The sequence below is a fragment of the Bacillus rossius genome, chromosome 1 (assembly GCF_032445375.1).
Source record: "Bacillus rossius redtenbacheri isolate Brsri chromosome 1, Brsri_v3, whole genome shotgun sequence".
NCBI classification, from domain to species: Eukaryota; Metazoa; Arthropoda; class Insecta; order Phasmatodea; family Bacillidae; genus Bacillus; species Bacillus rossius.
This window is the reverse complement of record NC_086330.1, coordinates 114,381,962-114,408,064: the sequence shown is the minus strand read 5'-3', so window position 1 is coordinate 114,408,064 and position 26,103 is coordinate 114,381,962. Positions and strand designations below refer to the sequence as shown.

The 26,103-nt window shown below is 43.4% G+C and overlaps 1 protein-coding gene across 1 annotated transcript in view; it reads right to left on the bottom strand.

Annotated features, from left to right (window-relative positions):
* LOC134542430 (ecdysone-induced protein 74EF-like) overlaps positions 1-26,103 on the bottom strand; it is a 79,325-nt gene that overhangs the window by 26,167 nt on the left and 27,055 nt on the right. The window contains exons 2-4 of the mRNA XM_063386660.1: positions 14,366-14,560; positions 5,797-5,904; positions 4,298-4,450 (exon numbers count right to left, since the gene is read on the bottom strand). Of these exons, the coding sequence (XP_063242730.1) occupies positions 4,298-4,450; positions 5,797-5,904; positions 14,366-14,560 (456 nt within the window). The remainder of the gene's footprint in view (positions 1-4,297; positions 4,451-5,796; positions 5,905-14,365; positions 14,561-26,103) is intronic.

Genomic DNA, 26,103 nt, shown 5'->3' with positions numbered 1-26,103 from the left:
GTAGCAGGGTGTGGACTAAATGCGGCCAGTGTGAAGGGGTTATGGTAGAAAAGATAACGCAGAAACGCAACAGTTTTGCCAGATCATGGGTAATTCGTGACATTTTCACGAAGCAAATATATACATACGTTTATATGGAAAACACAGAGGATTTTATTTTTTGTTTGTAATATGTTAGGTTTCAGCAGCCGAGGGGGAGGTATGGCAACACCGCTCGGGCCACAAGGTCGACACGCTCGCGGCTAATCTAGGCTTCGTGCCCGAGCACCGGCGAGACTCGTCGCCCGCAGGCCGGAGCGCCGTGTCGCGATACGCGCGACTCTTGCGACACACGCCGCATCGCACACATGTTCCTTTCCTCATTGCAACATTAGCAGCCTGCACCTCCACATCTCGTGTAGAGGCAATTCTACCAGTGAATCGGGGATGATAAACATGATAGTAACCCCAAAACTATGTTTTAAGGTAGTCTTTTTAATGTTATAAAGTATTCCGCTTATTGCAAGTATACCACCCAGTGTTGGCCAAACGCTCGCGCAAAAACAGTTCGGCAATAGATTCCGCCCATTCCCTGCGAGTCTTTGTGTGTATTATGCAGTTGTGGAAACGAAATGAAATAAGTTTCTAGTGGGTAAACATTAATATTAAATAGTTAGTCAAACAGAAAAGTTTCAACGGTAATATTGCCCGACTTTTAACAAAAATATCAAATAATTTGCGACGTGTATGTGGCCGGGGGGGGGGGGGGGGGGGTGAATAAAAGGGTGGGGGAATTCAAACTCTCATTATTATTTTATAGAACAAGTCACTTCATAAATATCGGGCATTATGAGAGGTTTCAAAGTCTTGTCACCGGATGGTGACAAATTAGCAACAAATCATGATTGAAAGTTAGGTTTTATTTCATAATAAAACTTTTTTGCTTGACTGTGTCGTTAACACTTGCAGACTTGCCAACTTTTGAAACCCTCAATTAGTACAATACATAAAAAAAAAATATATATAACACGCGTAAACTGCTCGCGGCAATTGAAAAATTAATAAACTTTCATATCACTTTTTTTTTTCTAATAATCGAAATTATGTAATCGTTTTAACAAACATTAACATTTCAGACCAACAATCATTCTCATTATTTGCCATTATGGAAACATTTTTGCTTAGTATCACATCAAAGAAAAAAACTTCGTTCCTTGTGGTACCCTACAAATCAACAGAGTGTACCTTTGTTACAATATACACTGATATCAGTTGACTTCCAGTAGAATCTCCCTGGAGTACTGGCAATGAAAGCAACCTTGACACTATCATTTTCAAACTTGCATTACAAAATGTTACTACTAGTGGATATAATTTGGATTCAGAGTCATTGCTGCCGTCGGTCGCGACTGAAAATGCCAGTTTGTAAATTACAAACAATTTTATAGTTGCATCTGTTGCCATTTCTTTCACGATAGCCGTTGACTTTGTTCTTGCGCAACCAAATTTTTTTGCTACTTCAGAATTTGAAAATATTTTTCTGAATAACGGGCCGGCGTGATCCGAAACATTTAAAGGAATATTAAGTTCAACCAAAAAGTTTGTAAACATGCATTCTGCACGTATTTAGCATTTTCTGTGCTGTTACTTTTAGCGAACTAATCACTAACCTTTGAACTGACTGCGACACTTTTAACATTTGCGAGATGTTTTGAACAGTTCACGTGGAGATTGATGTCATATCTTCCGCCGTGCCCAATGTTGATGTCGCATCTACACACTGAAAAAACTGCGAACTGTGTTCCCTTGCTTGATTTAAGAATACACGGAAAATCCCGCGTGTATGTATCACGAAATGCCTGAGAATAATGTGTATCACGTTTCGGGGGCATTTTCTTCTTCACTTGATTCCACTTCCGTTAATTGTGCACATAACACGTTTTTATTAAAAACATGCAATAAATTTGTTTCCTAACCTGTAATAAACAAAATCAAAATTGGATCAACTTTAACTGAAGAATCACAACATACGCTTGTGCACGACACCATCTTGCCAAACTAAAAATGCTATTTAAACTGGTTCGTGACTGGTTGTAAGCGCATCAATGTAACTCAGGCGGCCAATAAGGAAAGATATACAATCGAACAACAAATTACGTGGTTCGCTGGCCTTCGACCAATAACACAATTACCGCACTCGTTTCCACAGCAACAACACATGGCAACAGCTTTCACAAACCATACAATAAAACATTTAAGGCAGACGAAAAATACGTGCTTTAATAAACGTCTCGTACTTAAAATTCGTAAAAAATGCAGACATCCTCGTACAATCGTAATACGGACGTGATTTTCGTACATTTTACGATAAAATCGTAAAGGTTGGCAAGTCTGCACTTGGTATATATTTAGTTTCTTTGTTCTCCAAGGCTGGATTTGGAACGAAAAATAGCTTCTTTAGTCAATCGCAATTTGCACACATAAGTTCATGAAGATCGGGTATTTTAGCTAAACGTACCTAATAATGAACACGGCGGATGAGAAGAGGCGCCCAGATTGGCCGCGGCACGCCAAACAGAGAGAGAGAGAGAGAGAGAGAGAGAGAGAGAGAGAGAGAGAGTGAGTGAGAGAGAGAGTGTGTGTGTGAGAGAGAGAGAGAGAGAGAGAAACGGAAAGGGTGTGGCCGGACATGTTCCAAGGACGGAAACAGCGCCCACCACATTCGATGCCCTTCCGGCGATATGCGACAGCACTCCACTACTGTTTCACGGCTCAGCTTGTGAAGTCCTTGTGAGTACTTACGCCTGGCACCAGTGGCGATTTTAAAAATAGGTCCAATGGAATTACACCCCCCCCCCTCCTCCAACATCAACAAAAGTTCTGTATTTGAAGCTATAAATTTTGTAAATATTAGAACGCCAATTTCTGAATAAATATTAAACTGTATCCTTCGTTGCATCCTTCACTAAAATGTTTTACTGGAGCTGCCCATGATATTGTTAGTGTTTTAAATATATTGTATTTATACATAATCAAACTAAACAGCCAATGGTTGAATTTGGCCGTAAATAAATTAGTAGTTCGTCCCGAACTAAGATCTCGCGATGTTCCGTTTTTAGTGCCTTCGTATACTTTAACCCCATAACTAATAACTGCAATATAATCGCCAAACTAACAACTGAATAAATCGAAAGGTAGATAACTGTGCAAATTTTTTAACAAGATAACGCAACGAATACATTCTTACAAACAGCAGCTAAATTTCAGTTACGATTAACTGCTTATTTTCTTTAGTTTACTTTGATCTCTATGGACACTATCCTGTTTGGATTACGTGCATAGAAAAGAAAGCAAGAAATGAAAACAATGTTTTTATTTTGAAAGCTACGTATGTATTTATCAAACATATCAAAAACTCATTAACCGTTTTTGCTCGTACACGAACTAAAAAATTCTATTGGCCACACCCACCGATCTAACAAGTTTTATGAAAATCCAATGAACGGTTGGGAATTATCGTCGGACAAAGTTATACACTTACATACAAACGCCGATCGCTCTAGCTGTTAAGGTAGGTGGATTAAAAAAAAGTACGTTTCGACAGTGATTGTTTTTCTTCGGTGTAGACAGCCTTGGTCAGGGGAATAATCCACAGTTCACAAGGATGAGAGCCATGCCCGAAGAGTTCCGGAGTTCAGTTTACTGATCACTCGTCTAAAAAACACCATATTGCAAGGATTTATATATTTTACAGTCATAGAGTACCTACTTTAAATACCGTTAGTCTAACCTAACCAACCTTTCATTTTAGTTACGATAACCTAACCTACCCTCCAAAAAAAAAACACTTATTTATTACACTGACCGAACCTAACTTTTACTTCGGTAATATTCGGTACTGTTCGGATTGTAGTTGTGGCTTCGTCCATGTGAACTGTAGGCTATCCTGGTGAGTGGCCAGTTTAGCCACTCACTACCAGCAGGTGTGCGAGCGCCCTGGTCATAAATCCAGCAATGGATACAAACATGAAAGACTACGCGTCCTAGTCCCCAACCCCACACATGGTAGACTCTCTTCTACTCTGTCCAACTCTACATCCATGCCATCCTCTGTATCCTGTACACTCCTACGATATTATCGCATGCCCTTGCATCGCGCATGTCTGTGCCCAGGGTTTTATCTGTATCTGTGCAGGTTTTACCTGGGACCAACTTAGCATTTTTTGAAGCTATAGGGGAGTTAGTCATGGCTTGGTTGGCCAATTCCCGAACAAAGCACGCGATGCGTGCAGGCATGGTAAGGGAGAGCGGTACTCACGAGGCTGCCTGCCCACGTAGTGGTGCGGCGGCACCCTGGCCGGCTGGTGCGGGTGGTAGAAGGGCGCGAGGAAGCCGCCGTGAGGCACGCCGTACCCGGGGTGCTGCTGGGGGTGTCCCGGCCCGGGGCTGTCCGGGGTGCGCGCGGCCAGCCCTGCGAGCACACGCCCCTGTCACTGCCGCGTCCACACGTGCCACGTGCCGCGTGCCGACACGCGCGGACCTCGTGTCCAGCACGGCACACAGCACACGGTGGGAGACAGCGCTGTCTTCTGTAGCGGGTGGCGCGAGACAGTTCACAAAGTCAAAAGGAACACTTTATAGTACCAACTGTTTAGTGAATTTTCACAAGATGGGCATTATTTTAAGAAACTTCCATGTTAAGTAATTTCTCGAGTCTTTCCCCCCCCCCCCCCCCCCTTCAGTTTTTATAGGAGCCGTTTCATTATATAGTTAAAAAATTTCGGTCTGCTAATCAAATTTAATCAATAGTCGACTTATCTGTTCCGGCAAAAAATTCAATTTTCGTATATATTTATCACGTAGTTTCAGGCATAGTACCATTCCATTGATTACGAAGACATTTAGGTATTCACGAAAAAAAAATTTTTTTTTTGTAAAATGACCATAACATGAATAAATTGACTTGTATTTTATTAAAAAAAATATTTTATTAATACTTTTTATTGATGTAATTTATGTTCAAATATTACAGTGAATACTTGAATGGAGTGCGCACTCGATTTGCGCAGTAGTTAGCTCATGTCCCGACAGTGGACGGCTTGCATCTCAACAAACCTTCACAAAAATTAATTTTGAACGCTAATGAAGTTTTAGATTATAACGTAGCTCTTTGTACGTCCACCTTTCAATGCAGAAAATGATAGCTAGCTTGAGTTTAGTAAATTAAAATAAACCAAAATATGTAACAATTACTCCAATTTTAATATATAGTTTTATTGGCGCTAAACAAAAAAAAATCCGATTTTAGTGTCTCAAACATAAATATGCGACTTTTAAATGTGTGCTGAGACATGGAACACATCTCTTAAATTGCTACTAACTTGACTGCGTGCACATAGGAGGTACATATTCATTCACAATAAAGCGCAATGATATTTTTTGTTTTTTCGGTATGGTTTCAAACGTTGTCGCATTGGCGCTGCGAAACTGTATAGTGTAAGGCTCGGTCTCACACGCCGAATTATTTTTATTATTATTATTATATTTACACTAATATTTATTAAATGATTTACATGTAAATTTATTCCGATAGCTATCGTGCATTTGTTGTTTCGATGACAAATTATCACCGGACATTTACTAAACTTTATTGTCTAGCCGTATAACTTGACGAAAGTGATCGTAATTATAAATATTTGCGCAACTTTTTACCGCTATTGGAATATATATAGTATACATAAGTTGGGAAAGTTTGAGGCGAATCGTAAAACGCACGAGAGCTGACCTCGGACTGAGGAAGGCACGTGGCGAGCTCACCTGGCGTCGGCTGCAGCCTCGCCTTCAGCTCGTCGTTGGAGGTGTGGCCGCTGCTGCTGCTGTCCACGTCAGACACCCCGGAGTCGGCGGGGCTGGGCGGGAGCGAACCTGCGGCAACAACAACACCGCGTGAGTGTCACATCAGGGCCGCGTCGCGCGCGAGGCAAGCCGGCGTCACCACCTGGGCGTAGCTTGTCTCAGGCTAGGGCCGCGCACTCCTCGCGACCAGAATTTGTACTGTTGCCTGTGTTTATTTCAGGCACACGTCTACTGTCAGCACACCAAGCAAAACCGTCCTGAATGACCCGTCCAAACAGGGCAATGGCTTCTCTTGCAGACGGCCGCCAATTACAGCGCAGGCATACCTTACAGCATTCTAATAAGCAATCAGATTTTTTTTTCCGTGAAAAATACATGGCCCCCACTAATGATTAGAGATGAGAATGGTAAAATATTCCGTTCAAAAACATTTTATGGAAAAATATAACCATGTATTTTTCTGGATAATTTTCAAAAATACCTACTTAGATTTACGTAATTTATCAAATGTTGATATACTAAGATGATAGTTCAATATTGTTATGCTTTAGTCTGAACTCGTGTATAGTGTTTAGTATTTATCCTCTATTACCAACTTTTTATATCACTTGTACAATTTTACATTACCAGACCTGCCAACATTCAAATTTAAAAAATCATGAGGTCCTCGATAAAAATTTTCAGGCCCATAAACACAGGTTTGAAATAAAAAACAACAAATGAGAATCTTTAAATTTAAGTGACATACCTGTACATATGTTACATGGTCTCTGCTTCAAAATTTATTTCAACAAATTATAGGTAACAGATTTAATTTATTTGAACATAATTTAGCGCTGTCGTGTAGTGATCATGCAGGGCCGCAACTAAAAAAGATGTAAAATAACATTCTGCTCGTGTAACACTATTATCATTGTTCACAGCAAAATTAAAAATTAATTTTTTTATTGGAAGCAATACACTTCACGTGTTAGTTGTGTTTTTTGTAGCGACATGTTTCACAATGTCTCCTCTTCCACTATGCGAGATAGAAAAATCAGCACGGCACACGCTACAAAACGCAAAATTGCTTCCTTTACGTGACTCGAGTATTGATGGAAACTCGTTACTGTAAGCTTTCGTAAAACTTGTTTTGTAACTTTTACAAACAAAATCTTGGGGCCCCAAAAAATCGTGAGGAAACAATATTTTGGCGTGAGGGCGTGAGATGGACCTTAAAATCATGAGCCTCACACCAAAATCGTGAGAGTTGGCAGGTCTGCATTACCAACCATTATATTACAATACAGGTAAAAAATAAAATGAGGTTAAAAACTAGGTATAGAACTGAGCAGTACCTACAATTAGACTTTCTTTCCACCTAAAGGCTCAATTATTTTGTTATCTAATCATGTTTGCATAAGCCGGTTGACCAAATTTAATTGTCGATTTCTCTGAAAGTATAACTCGTTGGAAATTTGTCCGGTTTTGTAAACAAATTTCCAGTAAATTACAAAAACTTTTTCCAAAAATACTTTTTCGGGGGGGGGGGGGGGGGGGGGGAAACAAACTTTATTATACTATTGTTTATGTCAACGGTGTTTGTAAACCACTTCACGTAGTTGTCAGTGTTTGTAAACAGAATATCATTTGTAGTTTTGTAAGTCACCATTGGGACATCGGTAACCACTGGTGTTACTCCAGAGAACTCTCTCAAATTTAGGGACAAGTTATACGCACAGACTATACACAACTATATTTTGTATTTAATTACAGAAATTCCCTTCAAAACAGACCATTATTGATGCAAATAAATTGTAGCTGCTCCTTTGAACTCCGTGAAATCATTATTTCAGAGATTTTGGTTATTTCAGAGAGTGAACATTCCTATCACAGAGTTATCCATTGATTCAGTTACACTGATTTTTCAGTGATTCTCACAAAGTTTCAGTTAGATTTCATAACCTTAGCCACAGAACATACATGCGAAATCAAGTCTGATAGTTATACACTTATTCCTTAGGATTGTTAGTTAGTAGTTGTGAAAATCAAAAATGTAGCTTACGTCATATCACAAATGCAGAAGAATAAGCGAAAAAAATTTACAAACATAACAACCAAGCCAAACACAATAATATATTTATTTAAAGTGAAATAACTTCCTTAATTCTCAATTGGTTGAATTAAGATTTTTCTACGTGAAGATTAGTCTTAATTTCAAACAAAACTAAACTGAGCGATAAATACTAAAATGAGCAAATAATAATTCATCACATGGGGAAAAAATATTTGTTAGAGGCATACCGCCGTAATCTCCTCGTCTCTTATTTTGATATAAAGTTTTCAGAACAAGCATAGGAATACAGACGTTTCGATATATGAGCATGTGCTAGTGCCTACATGATGTTTGCTTGATAGGACTGTGCGTCGCTCAGTCATGCACGGAGTCTAGGCGACGAGACCTCAGTGTCATAGCGGGCGACCAGCAACTACAGACGAGAGCACAGGCGCGAAGAAAGGGCTGAGTTGGCGTTGCGCGGGTGTTGACGCGCTCCAGGGTCCGCAGCTGGGTCGGTGTTGTCGGCGTGGCTTTGCGCGCGCACCGGATCAGTTGGTGCAAGGGAGGGGGGAGGGGGTGGGGGCAGGCGGTCGCGAAATGCTGCAACAACCACAACAAGGCCAGATGCCATCCCCGGCCCGGCCGCAAAACAAGTCTTTATTTGCCGGCGGCGGCCAAACAGGGGGTTGCAAACTCGCGCAACGTTTCCCGAAGATAATGGCCGCAGCTGGCAGGGGGAGAAGGGTTCGCGAGTTTTCTGGAAAACTCCGGCGAACGAAGGTCGCACCGGGGAGAGAGGAGAGAGAAAAGGGTTGTTTGCCCGTCGGGGCGAAGGGAAACCGGAGACGACGGACAGCTGCGTCCATACGCAACAGCGTCGTCACTCGGGTGACGTGAGCAGTTGTGCGGAGTTGCGTGCCCCGCGCGGCACAGCTGCTGCCCCCCCCCCCTCCTCGCAATGCTGGGCTCCAGGGCGTAAACACGCCTGCCCGGGTCGGCAACTGTGCGGCACTGAGGCACCTCCCGACAACAAGGCGGTGACTCACGCGTCTGTTGGTGATCTGCCTGCTCTGACCCTTCTGCCAGCCTTACAACAAACACAGCACTGTAGTGTGTTTAGGATGTGTTTCGAAATGATAAAATATTTAAAACGAAGAAGCACAAATCTAATATAACATTCCATAGCCACAATTTCGCCTCACTGTGATGCACAGTGTTATCTTTGTTCAAAAACGATTTATTTTGAAAAATGTCTAATATTCACCATGTAAAACCTTATCTCCACATAGCTTAAAGAGAATTTAAAGGAAATAATGCAATTTGCACCACAGCAATTTTTCGCTTGGATTAAGAAACGTTGTAGCTTTCAAGCAACTTCGAACAAGCACAATCGCTAGCCGGGATCGCAAACACGTCCCGTTCTTGTGTCGAGGGTTCGATCACTTCACCCCGGTGTGACTGACATTTATGACTAATGTGTCGGAACCCAGGGATACCCGGGCACACACACGGTGTGCAGAGCTTCAAAAGAAACCAAGCAATTTGAAAACTGTTCAAAAAATCCTAGTGGGGTCTGTTTACGAAAAACATTTAAGAATTCTCTAAGTGTGGATGAGTAGTTCTGTTTCCGTATCTCATTTCTTAACCGTCTCACTAAAACGCGTTTTCATAATTATTTTTAAGCACTGCAACTTATCTTCATTTCTCAACCATAATATGGTTGGCACCCATGTTATTATTACCACTCAGACAAGTGCCCTATACACGACAAGACTGTGCACCATTTCTGAGCCTTGCACTTAGAGGCTATACACGCTAGAAACACCAGCGAGCGTAGCACTTATAATCCTGCCTTAATAAAACAGATACACCCCTGACTAGCGCCCCATAAGCCTCTGTACATAACTTTTTGACATAAACCCCTATTTAAAAAAACTAAGCGTTAGCTTAACAAGTAGTAAAACCATGATCCGTACTAATCTACGTAGGCCTACATAATTATTAGTTTTGCCTCGGCTAATGTTAGACGGAACCATGCGTAAAACCTTAACGCCAAGTCCAATTGATCCAGTGCCTTTACAGACTCTTAGACATATACACGATCAGACCTTCAAATAGCTCATGCACCGGAAACGGTTAAGTTCAGAGTGTTCTTCAGTTAAAACAATTATACGCGTATTCTGAGGAAAATATAACAAACTGAATTAAATTTAAAAAAAAACTCTGCAAAAAAATGTTTCTATTCAAATTTCGCACAAAATGATTGCAGCCATAATGTTAGAAGCAATTGATGAGACAGACGTAATTGGTATAAAAAAAGTATTTTTTTTCTCTTTACTTGGCAACAACCCGTTTAGAGTAACAGATAAAATTAACAAAAAGCGTTGCTAAGCAAACTTTTTTATATTTAATATAATCTGTACAATGAGTAAGGATGTGGAGTGAGGATGTCGTATTATTTAATGGGTACACAAACAAATACAGCTTTGGGACCGGAACAAAACATTCTTTGTCGATTCAGAATACACCAAATATCGTGTGTTGACAGAAACAAAATGTTCTTAAGTCCAATTTGGTGACAGGAAGAATTTTTGTCGTCACTAATATATGATCTCGTTAAGGCTACAGATTTATTCTGCTGTGGTTCCAAAATATTTGACGAAGTCTACATGTGACGGGTAAACAGGCTCTTTTTTCCCGGGGCAGTGGTGGTGCAGGGGTTCTCCGGACGAAAGCGGACTCCCCAAGACCGCGAGACGGGGCTTTCGGAGAATCCATGGCGCGACGCTCGTCCACTCGCGCGGGTCCCAGTGACCGTTGCCGCTGGCTCCAAGTGGAGAATAATGAGGGAGGAAGGGGGGGGGGGGTTAAGCTCTCCCCGGGGCGTCGCGCTCCTTTTTGGGAGTTAATTTGCGAGCTGCTCTCTTCGCCGGACGCACAAAGATGCTGCGTCGCGGACGAGAGGAAGGAATGAATCAAGATGTCAACTGCAGAGGGAGCGTCTCGCGGCCGGACAAAAGGGCTGCCACCCTTGGCCACCCAACGCTCCAGGCAGGAGCGGGTGATGTCTTGTAACGATTTCCCCCACAACCCCCTCCCTCGATACCCTCGATCAGGTTTGCCCGTTTCCTTTCCGGCGAAGGAGGAAAGACGGGAATCAACACACAAATAATAATCATCTTATCTCCGGGGCGCGGCACAAAAGAGACGTGTGGGAAAAGACGGAGAGCCGGCCGTGGTAAAAGTAAAAGGAAAGGGGGGGGGGAGAGGAAGTTTTTGAAAAGAGCTGCAATTTATTAGCGTGCGCGCTTCTTCCTCAACGGTCGACGGCGAACCGGTCAGCCGGCGACCTTGCGCGACCCCATCATCGGGCGCGATTAATGACCGCGGGGAAGGAGGGGAGGGGGTCAGGGGTTAGGCCGGACACTGGTCAGCACCCCCCCCCCCCTTTCCCGCGAGGCAAGTCGCGCGGGGGACCCGGTTCGACCGGTACTGCCTCCAGGGGGAGAGCGAACGGGTCTCTCTGCAGTGTTGCCCCAGGTCTGGGGGACCGCCAGTCACCCCACCACCGAGTCCACGGAGCTCGCGTTGTCAGCGCTCCGGCGCGTTCCGACCATTGCCGACACCTTGACCGCTGCTACAGGCACCTAGTAGCAACCGGCGCAATTCACGGTTCCCTCGAGGCCTTTGGACTGCTTCCGCGATTGGCCTACAGTTCACAAGGGAAATTACTTTACCAATGGGAAACCCTCAACTTAAGAAGTATCGAATCACAGGTAACACAGTAGAACATCTCTCAAGTGAGTAGCCAATGAACATGTGCCAGTTGACCAAAAATGTTGAGGACCGTGGAAACGCAAATATTTCCACTTCTAAAACCTTTATTACTTCTAGGATAGAATATGCAGCCATATGCACACCGAGAAGAATTCATCCTCTTCTTTGGCCGCTCAGTTGCGACACCTATTTAACTGGGTTGCATTTAATTCGATACTTCTTAAAGAGAGTGGGCTCTTATTGACGCCAAATCCTCCAGATAAACTATGGACCAATAGCATCGACAGCACAAAGAAAAAAGTGTTTTTAATTTAAGCATATCACGAAGAAAATCCGAGAAACATTCGCAGGCCTAACTTGACGTACCAAAATTCGTTTAAATGTCACTTTTATTGAGTCATGGTTAGTTTGACACGCCCCAAAGTACAAGAAACCAATAAGAAAATACCTAAATTCATATGATACAACCATTTGCAATATGGACAGACGGTAACATGTAGCAGCAATCAATTAACAAAATACATCGTGTGTGGAATCCAGACTGGTAAAAAAACGTGAATTATGTAGGCCCAATCATAATGTACGACTTCCCATAGTGGCCGCACGACGTGGTAGGTGTATGTAGGTTTATTGTGGGGCGGTCAGCAGAAAGAGAGCAATCCTTCATCGTGATCTCATCAGCGAACCCACAGTCAAGCCGACATGCTCTATGGGAAGGGGGTTCGGTATAATTAAATTTCGGTATAAGCCGTTCAGAGCCCCCCCCCCCCCCCCCCTTCCCTGCTGGGTGTAGCACGTTCCAGCCCCCGTTTTACGGGCATAGTCTCTTTGTGATGGGCTTTCTAAACCGTTAAAAGTTCCTCCCGAGCGAGGCAGCGACGCGAGAGCCCGTTCTTTCAACTGCGGTTTCCAGGGACACGATAAGCCGGAAATGGGGCAGGAAGCGGCACCCGCCGCGAGCCAAAGCCTTTAAAAGGTTGTGAGGAGGGGAGGGGGGACAGACGCTTCGGCCAGTGTCCTTTCTCACACGCCAGTCCTTGAACTCGAACACTAGGGAAACTGAAGCGACGAGTGGAACCAACCAGACGCGACCTTTCCCCGCAGGCAACAACAGAGTGGGGGCGGTTGCTTCGCCCACAATTCCCACATCACCCAGGCTCCACCGCCGGGAAGGGAGGAATTCCAAGACGTTCGGGTAAGAAGCGAATAAGCACTGCCTTGTTGGGACACAACCGTAACCTAGCACACGGGCCGTATTCCAGAACATGTCCAGACCGTATCCCAGTAAGGGATCAAATCGGCAACAGTTTTAATAAACGGTGCACTGCGCGAGGGAAGCAACTGGTTCCAACGCATTCTAGCGGACGTTTGGCAAGCATCTATGCACTCGTTACGGCACATAGCAGCACCATCGCACGAATTAAATGGTGGTGTTATAATTATATCAAGTACTTTTTAAGTTGCGATTTTTACTTGTTATGACCTTTAAAGTGTACAAAATGTGTTCCAGATATTCACGAAATTGAATATATACGAGTTAATGGCATCAGATCCGGGTCCGCCATCTGGACGAAATCAACGAAAAAGTGAGCTTAGCACATGCGTGGAATTTGGACAGCACATAGGTCACCGGTACGACACTAAAATTGGTTCCCTAAAAAATTGCTTAGCTGTATTTAACATATTTATATTTTTAATTTTAATTGTGCTGAAGAATCTGTTTCGAGACGGCTTGAATAAAAAAAACCAAATAACTTTTTACTCTCGTAAATCAGAGCTATCATGAGTTAGAAACACTGACGTTAGAACCATATTTTAAGAAATGAAATCTTAGAACCATCATACCTTAGAAATACAAAAACTATTTTCTGGTAAAGGGCTAAACTTTACGGACTTGTACCGAAACAAGTCAATGTATTTTTTTGACTGGCTGCTGCTACATTTATATTCTGTCCGGATTGCATATTGTTGAGTCACGTGAATTTTTGTTATTTTATAATTGAGTTATGTCCTCCAGGGTGTGTAAGAACTAGAGGCCGGAAAGATTCGCGAATTCATTTCGTGATATGCTAAAATACAAATACTTATACCTTTGTGTAGTGTCCATTGGTTCACTCTTATCTGGAGGACTATAGGCCAAAGTAGTATCGAATCACAAGTTACCCAGTAATAGTCGAGACGCCTCGCAAGTCAGCAGCCAATGAAACAGGTGACGTTTGCCCAAGTATGCAGAGGATCGTGGAGTCTATCCTGGAGGTTATCGAACCCGCGAATTTTCTCAGTCCCTCTTAATAACCCAACGTATAATTCCATACATTCTAACTTGTCTCCAAATAATAACGTGAATTTTGCAGGTGTATAGTTAAAATTAATGTAACTGACAACTGTCATGAGTTATAACTAGAGACCCGTGAAATTCGCGGGTTCAATGACCTCCAGGATATACTCCAATATCCTCTACACACTCGGGCAAATGCCAACTGCTCATTGGCTGCTGACTTGTGAGTCGTCTCGACTACTGGGTGGCCTGCGATTCGACACTTCTATGAGTGAGGGTCTCTAATTGGCCCTCAGTCCTCCAGATTAACAGTGAACCAATGGCAGAAGAAGCACTAAGGTACAATTATTAGAATTTTAGCACGACACGAAATGAACCCGCGGAATTCACGGGTCTCTAGTTGTAAGTTATAAGATAGCAGGGAGGCTGGGACCGACCTGTGGACGAGTGCGGGGTGTAGGCGGAGGTGCGGTGCGCGGTGAGCAGCCCCGCGTGGTGCGCGTGGTGCGCGTGGTGCGCGTGGTGCTGGCTCAGGATGCCGTGCAGCAGCGGCTTGTAGTCGCCGGGCTCGCGCTTCACGGGCGGCGGCGAGTGCGGCAGCTCCAGCACGCCCAGCTCCGCCGAGTTGTTCACTGCGGCACACCACACACGCCTGCGTCACTCCCCGCCCCCAACCACATTATTTACAATGGCCAAAACAGTCAACGTGATCTACACTTGTTGCAAAAACTTGTCAAGTTTCCTATTAACAAACAATATCCTTTTGATTTTCGGCCCATCAGGGTAAACCCAAGTATCAAAAATAATCTCGAAATCCAACCCCACCCCACCTCTTAAACGGCCATGCCCGCCACACTCGCCTACTGCAGTGAGGGCAGCGTCACAACTGGATCAGCCATTTCGCCGCATCATTAAATTCGATGTAGTTTCAAAGTGAATACAAAATAAAAACTATTAATATGCAGTGCAATAGTATTTAAAACGCGTGCAGTCGAGCGTTCATCTTCAAGAAATCATTACGAAAATGTAAACGTGAAATGTGCAAACAGGAAACACTGTAAGCTACTGAAGTGAACACCCTACGCCTACAGTAACGATAAACTCTGGGTGTATTACTAACACCGGTAGCGCAGTGACGTAACCTGGAGGCAAAGAATACATCCGGAATACACTCGGAAAAAATCTGAACGCGAACAACTCTATTAGTACCGGATTACAGAATGTACCGAAACATAGAATGCCGGATTAAATACGATTCACCGTATCTGTCGGAACGCTTTAGCGACCCTTGTCATTCGTGTTGTTTTCTATAAGCCAGGGTAGAATCCTCGTGATGGTACGTGCTCAGGTCAGTATCGTTTGCTGATTGGTTGACTACCGCACTGTACACTCTACTTTGGTCCCCATTATAGGGTCACTTTCTTTTTCGCAAGTTTGCACTTTGTTTACAGTCTTTCAATGACAGAAGGTAAACCAAATTTTGCAGTCTGGTCCCTAGTCATAGGACCACGGCTTATTGACAACCCATAAAACATTCCAAACCAATTACTAAACCAGCAAGATATATTTTTTAAATAATATAAAACAATATTTGTCCGAATCGTAACGCAGAGAGGTGAAATGTGAGAACAGACAATGACTATATACCATCGCCCTGATAATGCACACCTTTCTAGATACTACCTTGGAACAACAAAATAACGTGGGTAAAAAATAGCATTAAGCTAATCAGGTGAAAATAACTTTGGAATAAATCCATTCCATAACTTACTGATGTAATATAAGTTTGTTTGTTACCACCACGTCAAAATAATTTTTGTTAGGTCTATATTGTTTAGGGTCTTGTATTTTTTGCGAAACATTTCCAGACTAGAAGTGAGTTAAAATTCAGTAGCATTGCGTGTGTTTCGTGATTGGCTGTGTCTACTGTCAGCGCACCAATCATAGCCATCCAGTGCGGAAGCAAACGCGCACCTGAATGGCCCAGCCAGATAAGGCAAAAGACTTATCTTGCAGACGGCCGCCAAATTCACGGGAACAATCGCTTATTGCAATGTAATGTGCTATCAGATTTTTTTTTCTGGGAAAATACATGCCCCTAATAACGACAAATGCGGAAGGCAAAAGCAAGCTGCAAACTGAGGCGCTCGGAGACAAGCATCGAGGGCTCGTCTTCACGAGAGTACGAGCAGAAGCTAGCAGGACGTGACGGAACGCACTCGCCGCCGGAGAAACCTGCGCGGGGACTCCGCGGTGTCGTCACGAAATGCGCGGTCGCCAAGCCACGGCAGCGCGACGAGTGACTGAAGGCCCGCTTCGTCAGGGGTGTATGTGTGTTTGAATCAGTACAGCGGGACGACAGTGCGACACCAACTCGCGCGCAGTCTTCTCGTCGTGCATGGGTCATGGGTAGTAACAATAACATTAAACACAGAGGTGTAATGCAAGTCCCTCGATTGCTACCAGGAATCTCTGCCGGATTTTTCACGCCTGAAAATTTTTCTGAAAGTACGCGTTTTAGCCATTTTCACTCTCCTAAAAATAAAGTTTAAAAATGAAATAAAGAAACGGATCTACTCGTCCACCATGAGCGTATTCTTAACTGCTATTTCGTAGTCACCGCTCTGATATCTCGATGAGTTTTTAAAACAGTGGTTTCTCCTGGAGCTCTCTACACCCACTACTGAGTAGTATGGAATTTTATTGGTACTTTATGGTAGTTATGAATTTGACGATTTTCTAATTTTTTTCCCATGTATTGAAGACACATTTCCGATTCCCCGAGCCCCCGTTTAGCCTATCCACGGCCAGCAAGCACCTCGGGACGGACTAGGCCAGCGAGAGCGGCGGGCGACACAGAAAAGGCCGGCCGTCCTTGTTTCCACGGTGAAAACGAAGCCGCGGCCGCGGATGCCGGAACGGAAATAGAAAACGGTGTTTCTTTTTTCCGGGCGCTCCGGACCGCGGAGAGAGACGGTGACAGACAGGAGGAGGGATGGAGATTTCTCCCGCGCCGCGCCGTGTGACGCGCTGAGATGACGAGCGCCTGCGAGACGCAACCTGCCCGACGCACTGGCGCGTAGGGGCGGCCTAACGCACCAGGCGACACTTTCCCCGCGCCACGCAGACTGGGACCGGCGATTATTAGGCAGGCTACAATTAGCCATGATTAGTTCCGTATTTAGAATCCACTATACGTACTCATGGCCATTTGGCATGCTAATAGGTCAATACTACGATCAGAAGCAAGGAGTGTACAGTTCAAAACAGAAAAGGGGGAGAGAATTCTTGGGGCCATAGAATAATAAACAATTATAAAAGTAAAAACATTTACTTTAAAAAATAAACAATAGTTTGTGATGATTAGTTACAAGTGCTCTTTAACTAAAGAGCCTTGTTTCTTGATTATTTACGTCAGTCCGATAGATGGCAGACTATATGCCCAGAGTGAACTATCTTTAATTCATGTTGTAACAACATTATGACAACAAAAATAACTTTCCTTTAACTTAGAAGAAGTTATATTTCTCAACAAGACGGTAATCATGCTTGACATCAGATAACATAAATCGGAATGTCCATCAAACTGCAATAAGGTATGCCCGCGCCAGTTGTTTCTTCCTTAGTCTCGAAATATTTTCGCGAAAAATGCATGGTCCTACATATTACTTAATTTAATAATGTAAGTGTAAAATATTTCTGTAGTCGCGCCTCTTGCCGGTACCGCTAGGCACATCCTCGCCTGTGTTGGTATTTTAGAGTTGCAGGGCGGGCCTCGGGGCTAAGGTATCGTCACAACACCACGTGCTTTCCTGCTTCCTGCGCGCCGTCCCAAGGTTAGCCCACTTGTCGGCCGTAGACCTCGCGCCACCCGATAACCTTGACGAGATAGAAAGGGCCTCCCCTCCCTCTACTACTCCCGCGGAGGCGGCGACGCGGCGGTGTTGCCGCCCTGCCGTGCGCGTGGACCTGGCAACGCCGTGCGCTCTCTCCCACTCCCTCCCCCCTCTCGCACGAGCGCCGGGAGGAACAGGAAGCGAAGGGAAGGAGGGAACTCGCGCGCGCGGAGAATGAGGAAATGTCAGAGCAGAGAGTGATGAGGAAGAGGTAGGAGGGGGTAGCGGGAGTCGGGACAGTGCACGACGCGCCTACGCAAGGTGCGCTCCGGAGACTGCCGCCCGTGGCAACAGCGCGCATTCAGCTCCGTTTAAAAACTGTTCCACGCACACTTCAACAGCAGTTTTTTCAACGAAAAAAAAATTAGTATACCTCTTGCATAAAATCATATTGGATGCATATAGGCCAAAAATATGGGCAGTATACAATATACAAGCATCCTATCCAGAGAAGTCTTGTGTCGGTTAAAACCTGCGCGCAACTTTTGCCTCATCCCCCCCCCCCCTCCCAACGTATTTCCGTGGGCCCCTTGCAAATCCTACAGATTTACGCCCCCGGGAGTGGAGCGTTCGATGGCATTTTTGCACACTTGCATACTTGTGCACATTCGTATTTCTGTGTGTGAAGTTTCACTACTAACGCGCGCGTGTTTATTTATTGCTATAGATAACTTAACCACCATATGTACAATGACTAAACGGTTTCGTAAAACTACTTTCCTTATTCTCCTAGCCCTTGGCCCTAATCCGGCGGCAATCACGGGCGCACACGTGTCGTAGGTACTGGTGGAAGGAAGGGGGGAAGGAGGGGGAGAGAGAGCAATAAGAATACTCGAGGTTCGAGACTCATATTGGTAGTACGTGGCCGTAATGGTGACTAACAGCTGAAGGCAGTACGGGTTCTACCGGGATTTCTGCACCCTGCGTTCGTAGACTGCACACCCCTATACAGGAACAGCACGAATTCAATCGATAAACCTCGACTGCAGGCTCATAAAGAAAACAAATAGATGAAAAATACTACTTATGGTCTAAAGTGTTTACCCTTTGAAGTTGGAGCTGAACCACTTTTTTCTATTGCAAAAACAGATAAATAATTTAAGATTGAACACTGAGCTCCTGGATAATGTTTAATAAAACAAATTTTTACAACCACTGCAAAACTTGTCGCTGTAGCAAAATGATTTCTTCCAAACAATCCCGACAGAAACAATGTGTGGAAATTAAAGCGTGGGTGTCTGTTAATCTAAAGTCCTTTTAGTTGGCAATTTGCTAACAAAATGCAGCTGTATATGGGGCTAAAACAAGAAGTTGTTAAATAGCTTGAAAGGAGCTCTCTCGGAATAATCATAAAAAAAAGTGTCATTATGAAATGAGTATTTTATTACACAAATATGTTTAACAACACATCAGCAAGGAATTAGCGTTAAGATTCGCTCTAACTTTAAAATGTTTTGCTATCCAAAGGTGAGTTGACCTATTTTATTAACATGGAAAATATACCATGCACCCAGTCCCTGACGAAAACTATTGAATTTGTACTACGTTGGAGAACTGTCAAATTTTGAGACGGGACACGTGGCACGGACTATACCTGTGAGTTGCGCAAGGGCCCAGGCGGGGCGAATCGCCGGCGAGTTATGAAAGAGTCTCCCCCCCCCCTCCCCCACCATCAAGCTAGGCTCTGTCACAAACTCTTGCGGGATTTCCGGTGCGGAGCAGGGGGGGGGGGGGGGGGGGGACTTTTTCGTCGGCCTGACCACAGCAATAGAGGTCCCGGTCTTCCTGCTATCACAGCAAACATAATTCATGACGTTTATAAACATGTATTGGAAGTTACTAACTCATAGGCGGCATGGGATATCGGATGTCACTGAATTACGATCTTAAAAAAGAACTGTCAAATTCAACTGAAGAAAACTAAGCCATGTGGGTTTGCTAACGGTACACCAAAAGAGAAGACACATAGTATTAATTAAATTTGTAAATATAAAGTATTAATTTGACACACAACATATTTAAATTATATTATAAAGAAATATCAAACACTTGGTACTGAGTGACACGGGATTATATAACCTCGAAGACACACACACACACACACACACACACACACACACACACACACACATATATATATATATATATATATATATATATATAATGTCCATTGGTAACTATACATTGGTTATATATATATATATATATATATATATATATATATATATGCATACACACACAAACATCCTATTGGCACGCAAACAATTAAATTATGGAATCAAAAAGTAACTTTGCTGTTTGCGGGTTCGGTTTATAACTGTATTTATTCCACGAAACTTACGATAGGAATTTTGTTAATAAAATTACACAATTTAAATTTTTCCTAAACAAATGGCAGAAATATACCATGGATTAGCGAGAAATATTTTAACATAAATGTTCGGTTGATAATTTTACACATTAAGAACGTACAAAATTTTGTTTAGACCTAAATTATTGTCCTAACGAAAGCATTTTAAAACGAATAATACTCTATCATACAATTTTTTATAAACCTTGCTAACCTGAGCTTGTTACGTATACGCGTGTGTATATGTATGTACACACACACATATATACATATACAGATACATATACATATATTTATATTACATACATACACACTCAGAACAACCAAACGTAAAAAACGTAATAAGAAACGGGAAGTGCAACACGTAAACAAACCGGATCTAGCTCTAACTGCATTTGCGACGTATTTTCAGCGAAGGAATGAAACCAGTAAACGTTAACTTTCATATTATGGTTGTTCTCACAACCTCGGAAGGTGTTGAGAAACACAAAAGCGTTACTACTGGTTGAGCATATGTATAATAAATAAACAGTATTATTGATAGAAAACGAGGCGTAAACTAAAACAATAAGCAAACTGACCCGTTGCTAATAGAAAAATTTAGAATACCAGAACGAGAACGTCAAAGGAATGACGCTACGATAATGCTAGAAAGCGATTAGACTCGATCACGTAACGGCCGTTAGTAAACTGATAATTTAAGGAAGCATTCTGCTTCGATATCAGCACTGAGCACAGACCTGCAATATTTGCACACAAAAAAACAAAAAAAAAAAAAAGGCAACCATCCTACGCAGACGGGCAGCGGAAAGAGCGCGTGGATGTCTAACGAGAGTAACTGTAGTGTGGGGAGCCTCGCAGCGGCACGAAACCACCAAGGAACTTACGACGGCTCGACTTCTGGGTCATCACAGACGACGAGAAGTGGGGTGGAGCACTGACGGAATTTGTAAGTAACGGGGAAAGAAGGGGATTACTCCGAGAAAACCTCCACTCACGGCAAACACCGTTGGGAATCCAACCACGATCGACTTGGCGGGAGTCCCCATGTCGCATCTCCACGAAGAAGGGGGGGGGGGGGGTGTTTATAACAAAAAATTCATCTGTTCAATGCGGAAAAAATAATCTTACAAGGCCGTCGCTATTTCGGCTGAAAAAAAAAAGTGTAAACTTTCTCAACGTTGCCCTTTTTTTTGCTTGTCCCCTGAGGTGGGCAGACAGTAGGGGTAAGAACCTCCCTCGGGGGGATCGGAAGAGCGGCAGGTAGCCGGGGCCAGGTAGCGCTCCGCGGGGAAGGAGGGGCAGCCCAACAGGTGTGCAGTGCGGAGCAGGGGGGAGGGGGACACCCTCTCCCGGGAGAATGTGGGTCAAGGAGAGGAGTCTCCTGTGGGCGGGATGTGAGCCGTGAGGCCTCAGCCAACCGCCACTTTCCCTTCCGCTCCGCTCCGCGCCGCGCCGGTTATGCAACTCGCAACTCGCCCGGACCGCACACACGGGTTGCATGACGTGTGTACCTGGACTCGAGTTGCCGTTGCGACTCCAGCGTCTGGATACTCTTACAAAGTCCAGCCGACAACAGTTTATAGGCCAATGAAATACCGTTCTGAATAAAACTGCCCAATTTTTCGAGTATTAACCTTTTTCACCCAATTTTTTCAGATCCCCTACTAGGACCAAATTATTAGATATTGTTACAAAAAGGTTTTGTTACGCAATCATAAATAACCCTACTGTTGATACCAATTCAAAATACATTTAAACATGCTTTACTTTTGGGGGTTTGGGGGGGGAGGTTTATTACACGACACGACTTACGAGACAACAATTACATTATACGACGAGACAAAAATTTTATCTTAATAATGTTCGCAGGCTTGCACGGCCATTGTCTGAAGTAGCTTGGCTTCTGGGTTGTAGCCGTGTCCTTGGCAAATAATTCGCCAACGTTTCGGTCGACATTTCAGTCACCATCATTAGGGAGCAGTTACCTACCCGAGGGTTTTAACCGACACAAGTCCTCTCTGGGCAGGGTGGGTGCTTGTCTGTTGTGTACTGCCCTTGTTCTGCCTAAACAGAAACATAGTTTTGACCTTTACATTTATCCACCCCGTTTCACAGTTACTATTTCACCAGCGCAAGCTGGCCTCCTCGGTGAAAATATCAAATAAGTTTTTTTTTGTGAGACCTATAGTTTGGCAGATAAACCGTAAAACCATTTGAACCTCTTTTTACAAGATGGCGGCCGTGGGACAAGGGTTGCAACCCCACAAACGTGTATTTAACTTTACACTAACCCCCCCTTCATATCTAAAAAAAAAAAAAAAATTGCGTCCTCTGACAAACGCACACTAAGCCCAAAAAAAAAAAAGTAACATTTCAATGGCCTATGTGTGTATTCAGAGAACCGCGCTAGGTGCACACACGGGCGAGGTCGGGGGCTATAAAAGAGTGCCTGGTTGGCCGGCGGCCCAGCAGTGTCCGCCGCGATTAGAAAACAGTTTGTGCCACACTGTGAGCGGCGTGGCGCGGCGCCAATCACTCGCCCCGCAAATAGCGCCGACCGCCCTGCCCCCCTGCCCACCTGCCCGGGACAACCTTCCCTTCTGTACTCGCCTCAAGTCTGCGGATAATACTTTCCTATTACAAACTCACATTTCAACTGGTTTTCACCCTTAATTATTCCTTACCGATACAAAGCAAGCGTAACTCACACACAAAAAACATGTATGAAGCCAAGATTTATTCAGAAATTTCATTTTGCTTTCTACAACATAGCACTTACATACTTTTTATGTATAACACATGATCAAGTTTATGAATGATATATTCCTATAGTTTTTTATTATACAATATTTGGCAATAGTTTTTTTTTCCCTTGGACTCTGTGAAGTATGATGTTTAACTTTTATTAGAAAAATAGTTGATATTCGATTCAAATTTTAAAAAAATAGGATTCGTAGAAGATTAGCATTCGCCAGCGATATTCACATGTGATCTCATGGGGTTACACCCACATCGCTGCTGCCAACACAAACTAGGCCGATGTATGGTGAGAAGTAAGTCAACGATGTGCTACATTCAAAACATCCCTGTCGCACGAAGCCGATTAAAATTTGTATTGTTGTTCCACTTGCTGGTGTGATAACGAACGAGATAACTGCCTAATTAGGGCAAGTAATTTCAGGTCACGACGCCTTGTTAAAAGCGAGAACTGTTTGGATTAACTTTTTAAAGGAGAATACAACATTGTTGCTTCGAACGAAGTAGCTTGAAAAAGCGACCAACTAAGTTGGGAGCGAGGAAAAAAAAGTATTAGTGGTCGTTTTACAGGTTTCAGTCGATCGGAACAAAATTAACGTGCCTGTGTCCGTCTTTAGTTCTAATAATTAAATAAACAAACTAAGAGTCCAGATACAATATTACAGTTTGTAAGGTTTCCATCAGCAATGTAACGGCCAGGTTGGTTGAAGTTCGCCGATTTAGACCACAAACTTGTGATACATAGGCCAGCGCAGAAATTCGGTAGGCCCCTTCAAATCACATTCCCCACACATACATCTTCCCTGAAAATCCGAGAAAATGTAAGGTGCATCATAAAAAAGCAAAATCTTTAACAAGTTTAACAATCTAACTGTAGTTGTAATTTTAATCTTTACCTTGTAAAATTATCGTTATTACTGCAGTTCACATGAGTGCCAAACACGTAAACATACGGAGAAAAAAAGGTTTGTAGGCTACATATTTGTATTTGGTGAAACAAATATTTGCTCCATGTAACAAAATATTTGGCTGGCCAAACCAAATTTTGTGTGTGGCGAAATTTGTTTTGTACTCGTAACAAAATATATAGATGAGTTGAGGAAACCATTTTGTCGGGTCAGACAAATCTTCCCTACAAAACTGTATTTGTTTGAATAAACCTTGTATATTTATTTGGCCTTATACAAAGACGTTTACTACTTCTTGGAGGCTAGTAGCTCTGGCTCTGAGCTAGTTGCTCAGTCAGACAGCGCCTTCACGGCCGCTGCGGGGCTCGGGGTACGAGTGCCAGATCCGGGCATCGAACCACGGACCCGCGCACTGCCGCCCACTGCCTCTAGTAGTGACCATAGCTGTGAGGTTATAGCGGTGTTTGGTAACCCTGAGGTGTGTGTGAGTTGAACAATTAAGAGGGGTTGCAGCCAGGACTCAAATCCGCGCCCTGCCGAGGGCAAAGTGGGAGCAAACAGTTGATTGAGATTGTGGTTCGCGGGTTGTAATCCCGGTGCAGCTGCACGCCAGGTGCTGGTGGCGGTGCCAAAGGCGCGACTGGATCAGGGCTGCCGCGCGACCTGAATGCCGGCAGCGCTGGCACACGGCGGCGGCGGTCCGGCGGTGTAAACAAAGCGCCCCGCGCGGCCCCGCCCCAGTGCCCCGGTCCCGGCGAGGCGTGCTGCGTCCCTCGCACCGCCCTCACGCCTCCACTCCCCGCCTCTCAGCGTGCACTGGAGGACCCGACCCTTCACTTGACGTTATTACGACTTCTAGAGGTTCATTGTTTCATCTTAAATAATAAAATAATTGGGCTGTTTTCTTATTAACACTAGAACACTTGTTCATATTGTGACAACGCTATTTATTTTAAAGACGATAACACCTAAATCAGTAAACTTTTAATTTTCAGTTTACAATAAAATCTTGGGTAAGTTTTGCGTGAGACTCCACAAAGCCAAAGTGTTAATTTTTACGCTCAAACCACATTGAACTTGAAAACTATCAAACACTCTTAAAAGTAATCAACTGTCTCGACTAATCAGTTGCTTGTGGAGACTGTTGCACATAGGTATATTTCTGGGGTGCAATAGTGAAAGAGATTAGGAGCTAGGATATGTGATCAATATCAATCACCGTAAAAAATTAAATTACATCAGATCAATGGCCTAAGGGTTATAATTCTGCTTCACCTGTATTTCTTATTTTAACTCATTCGGGGGAAGAACCAGACCACAATATATTTCTATAAGAATTATTAGAAAAATTGTAAACGTAACCTACCTGAGGTGTGAGCTAGGTATGAAATTAGTAGTGACAGTACTGCCATCTGATTGTACCACCCATCAGTAATCTCATTCGTTCGTATAATGTAACACGTGTAAAACAAATGCGATAAAGTTTATTCAAAATACTAGACTCTACAAAATAATTATCACTCACTATTACACAATGGCTAGCCAACTTATCCGTTGAATAATTTAAAAAAAAAAACACAAGAATGCCAATCTATTAATGTTTAAAATGTTAAAATAAATTTCGGAATTTATATTTACGTTTAAATATATTTTTTTAATGCATACTAGTTTGCAAACCATTTAGTATTTCAAATGCTTAAAATAAGTTTTAGGATTTATATTTATGTTGTATAGGTACTTTTAAAAAGTTTACCTTCTTGTTACATGAGCCAGATTTATTGCACGAAACGCTGACAGCACGATATTTCAGACGTATCATTAAGTTTCTCTGTTTCCGCAGTAAATGCATGACACTCCGTATTTTCGTAAGAGGGTGAGTAAATCAGTAATAACTAAGTAATATCCGTAAAACTCGGCAACACTGTAGTAAACAAGTATCAGCTACAGGTTTTGTAAGGTGCTAGTGTCGATCAGCTTGGTTTTGATAGTAGCCCACAAGTAAATCACTTGTGAACTTGTGAAAATGCTCTAGCCATTATGAGTGCCTTGCAGAACTGTCCTTGTTGGTTCTGTGAGCTGGAAGGAAGCAGGGAGGCGAGAGGCGACAGCTAGTCTCGAGAGACGCAGCCCTGCGCCCAGACTTTACCAGCCCCCGACAACAGGTAACCTCTCCCCTCCCCCTGAAAGCAGGGCTCTCAGCTGATCGTCAGTCACTCGTCTTAATTGGCGCGGTTAACTGTAGCCGCCCTAATGATACGGCC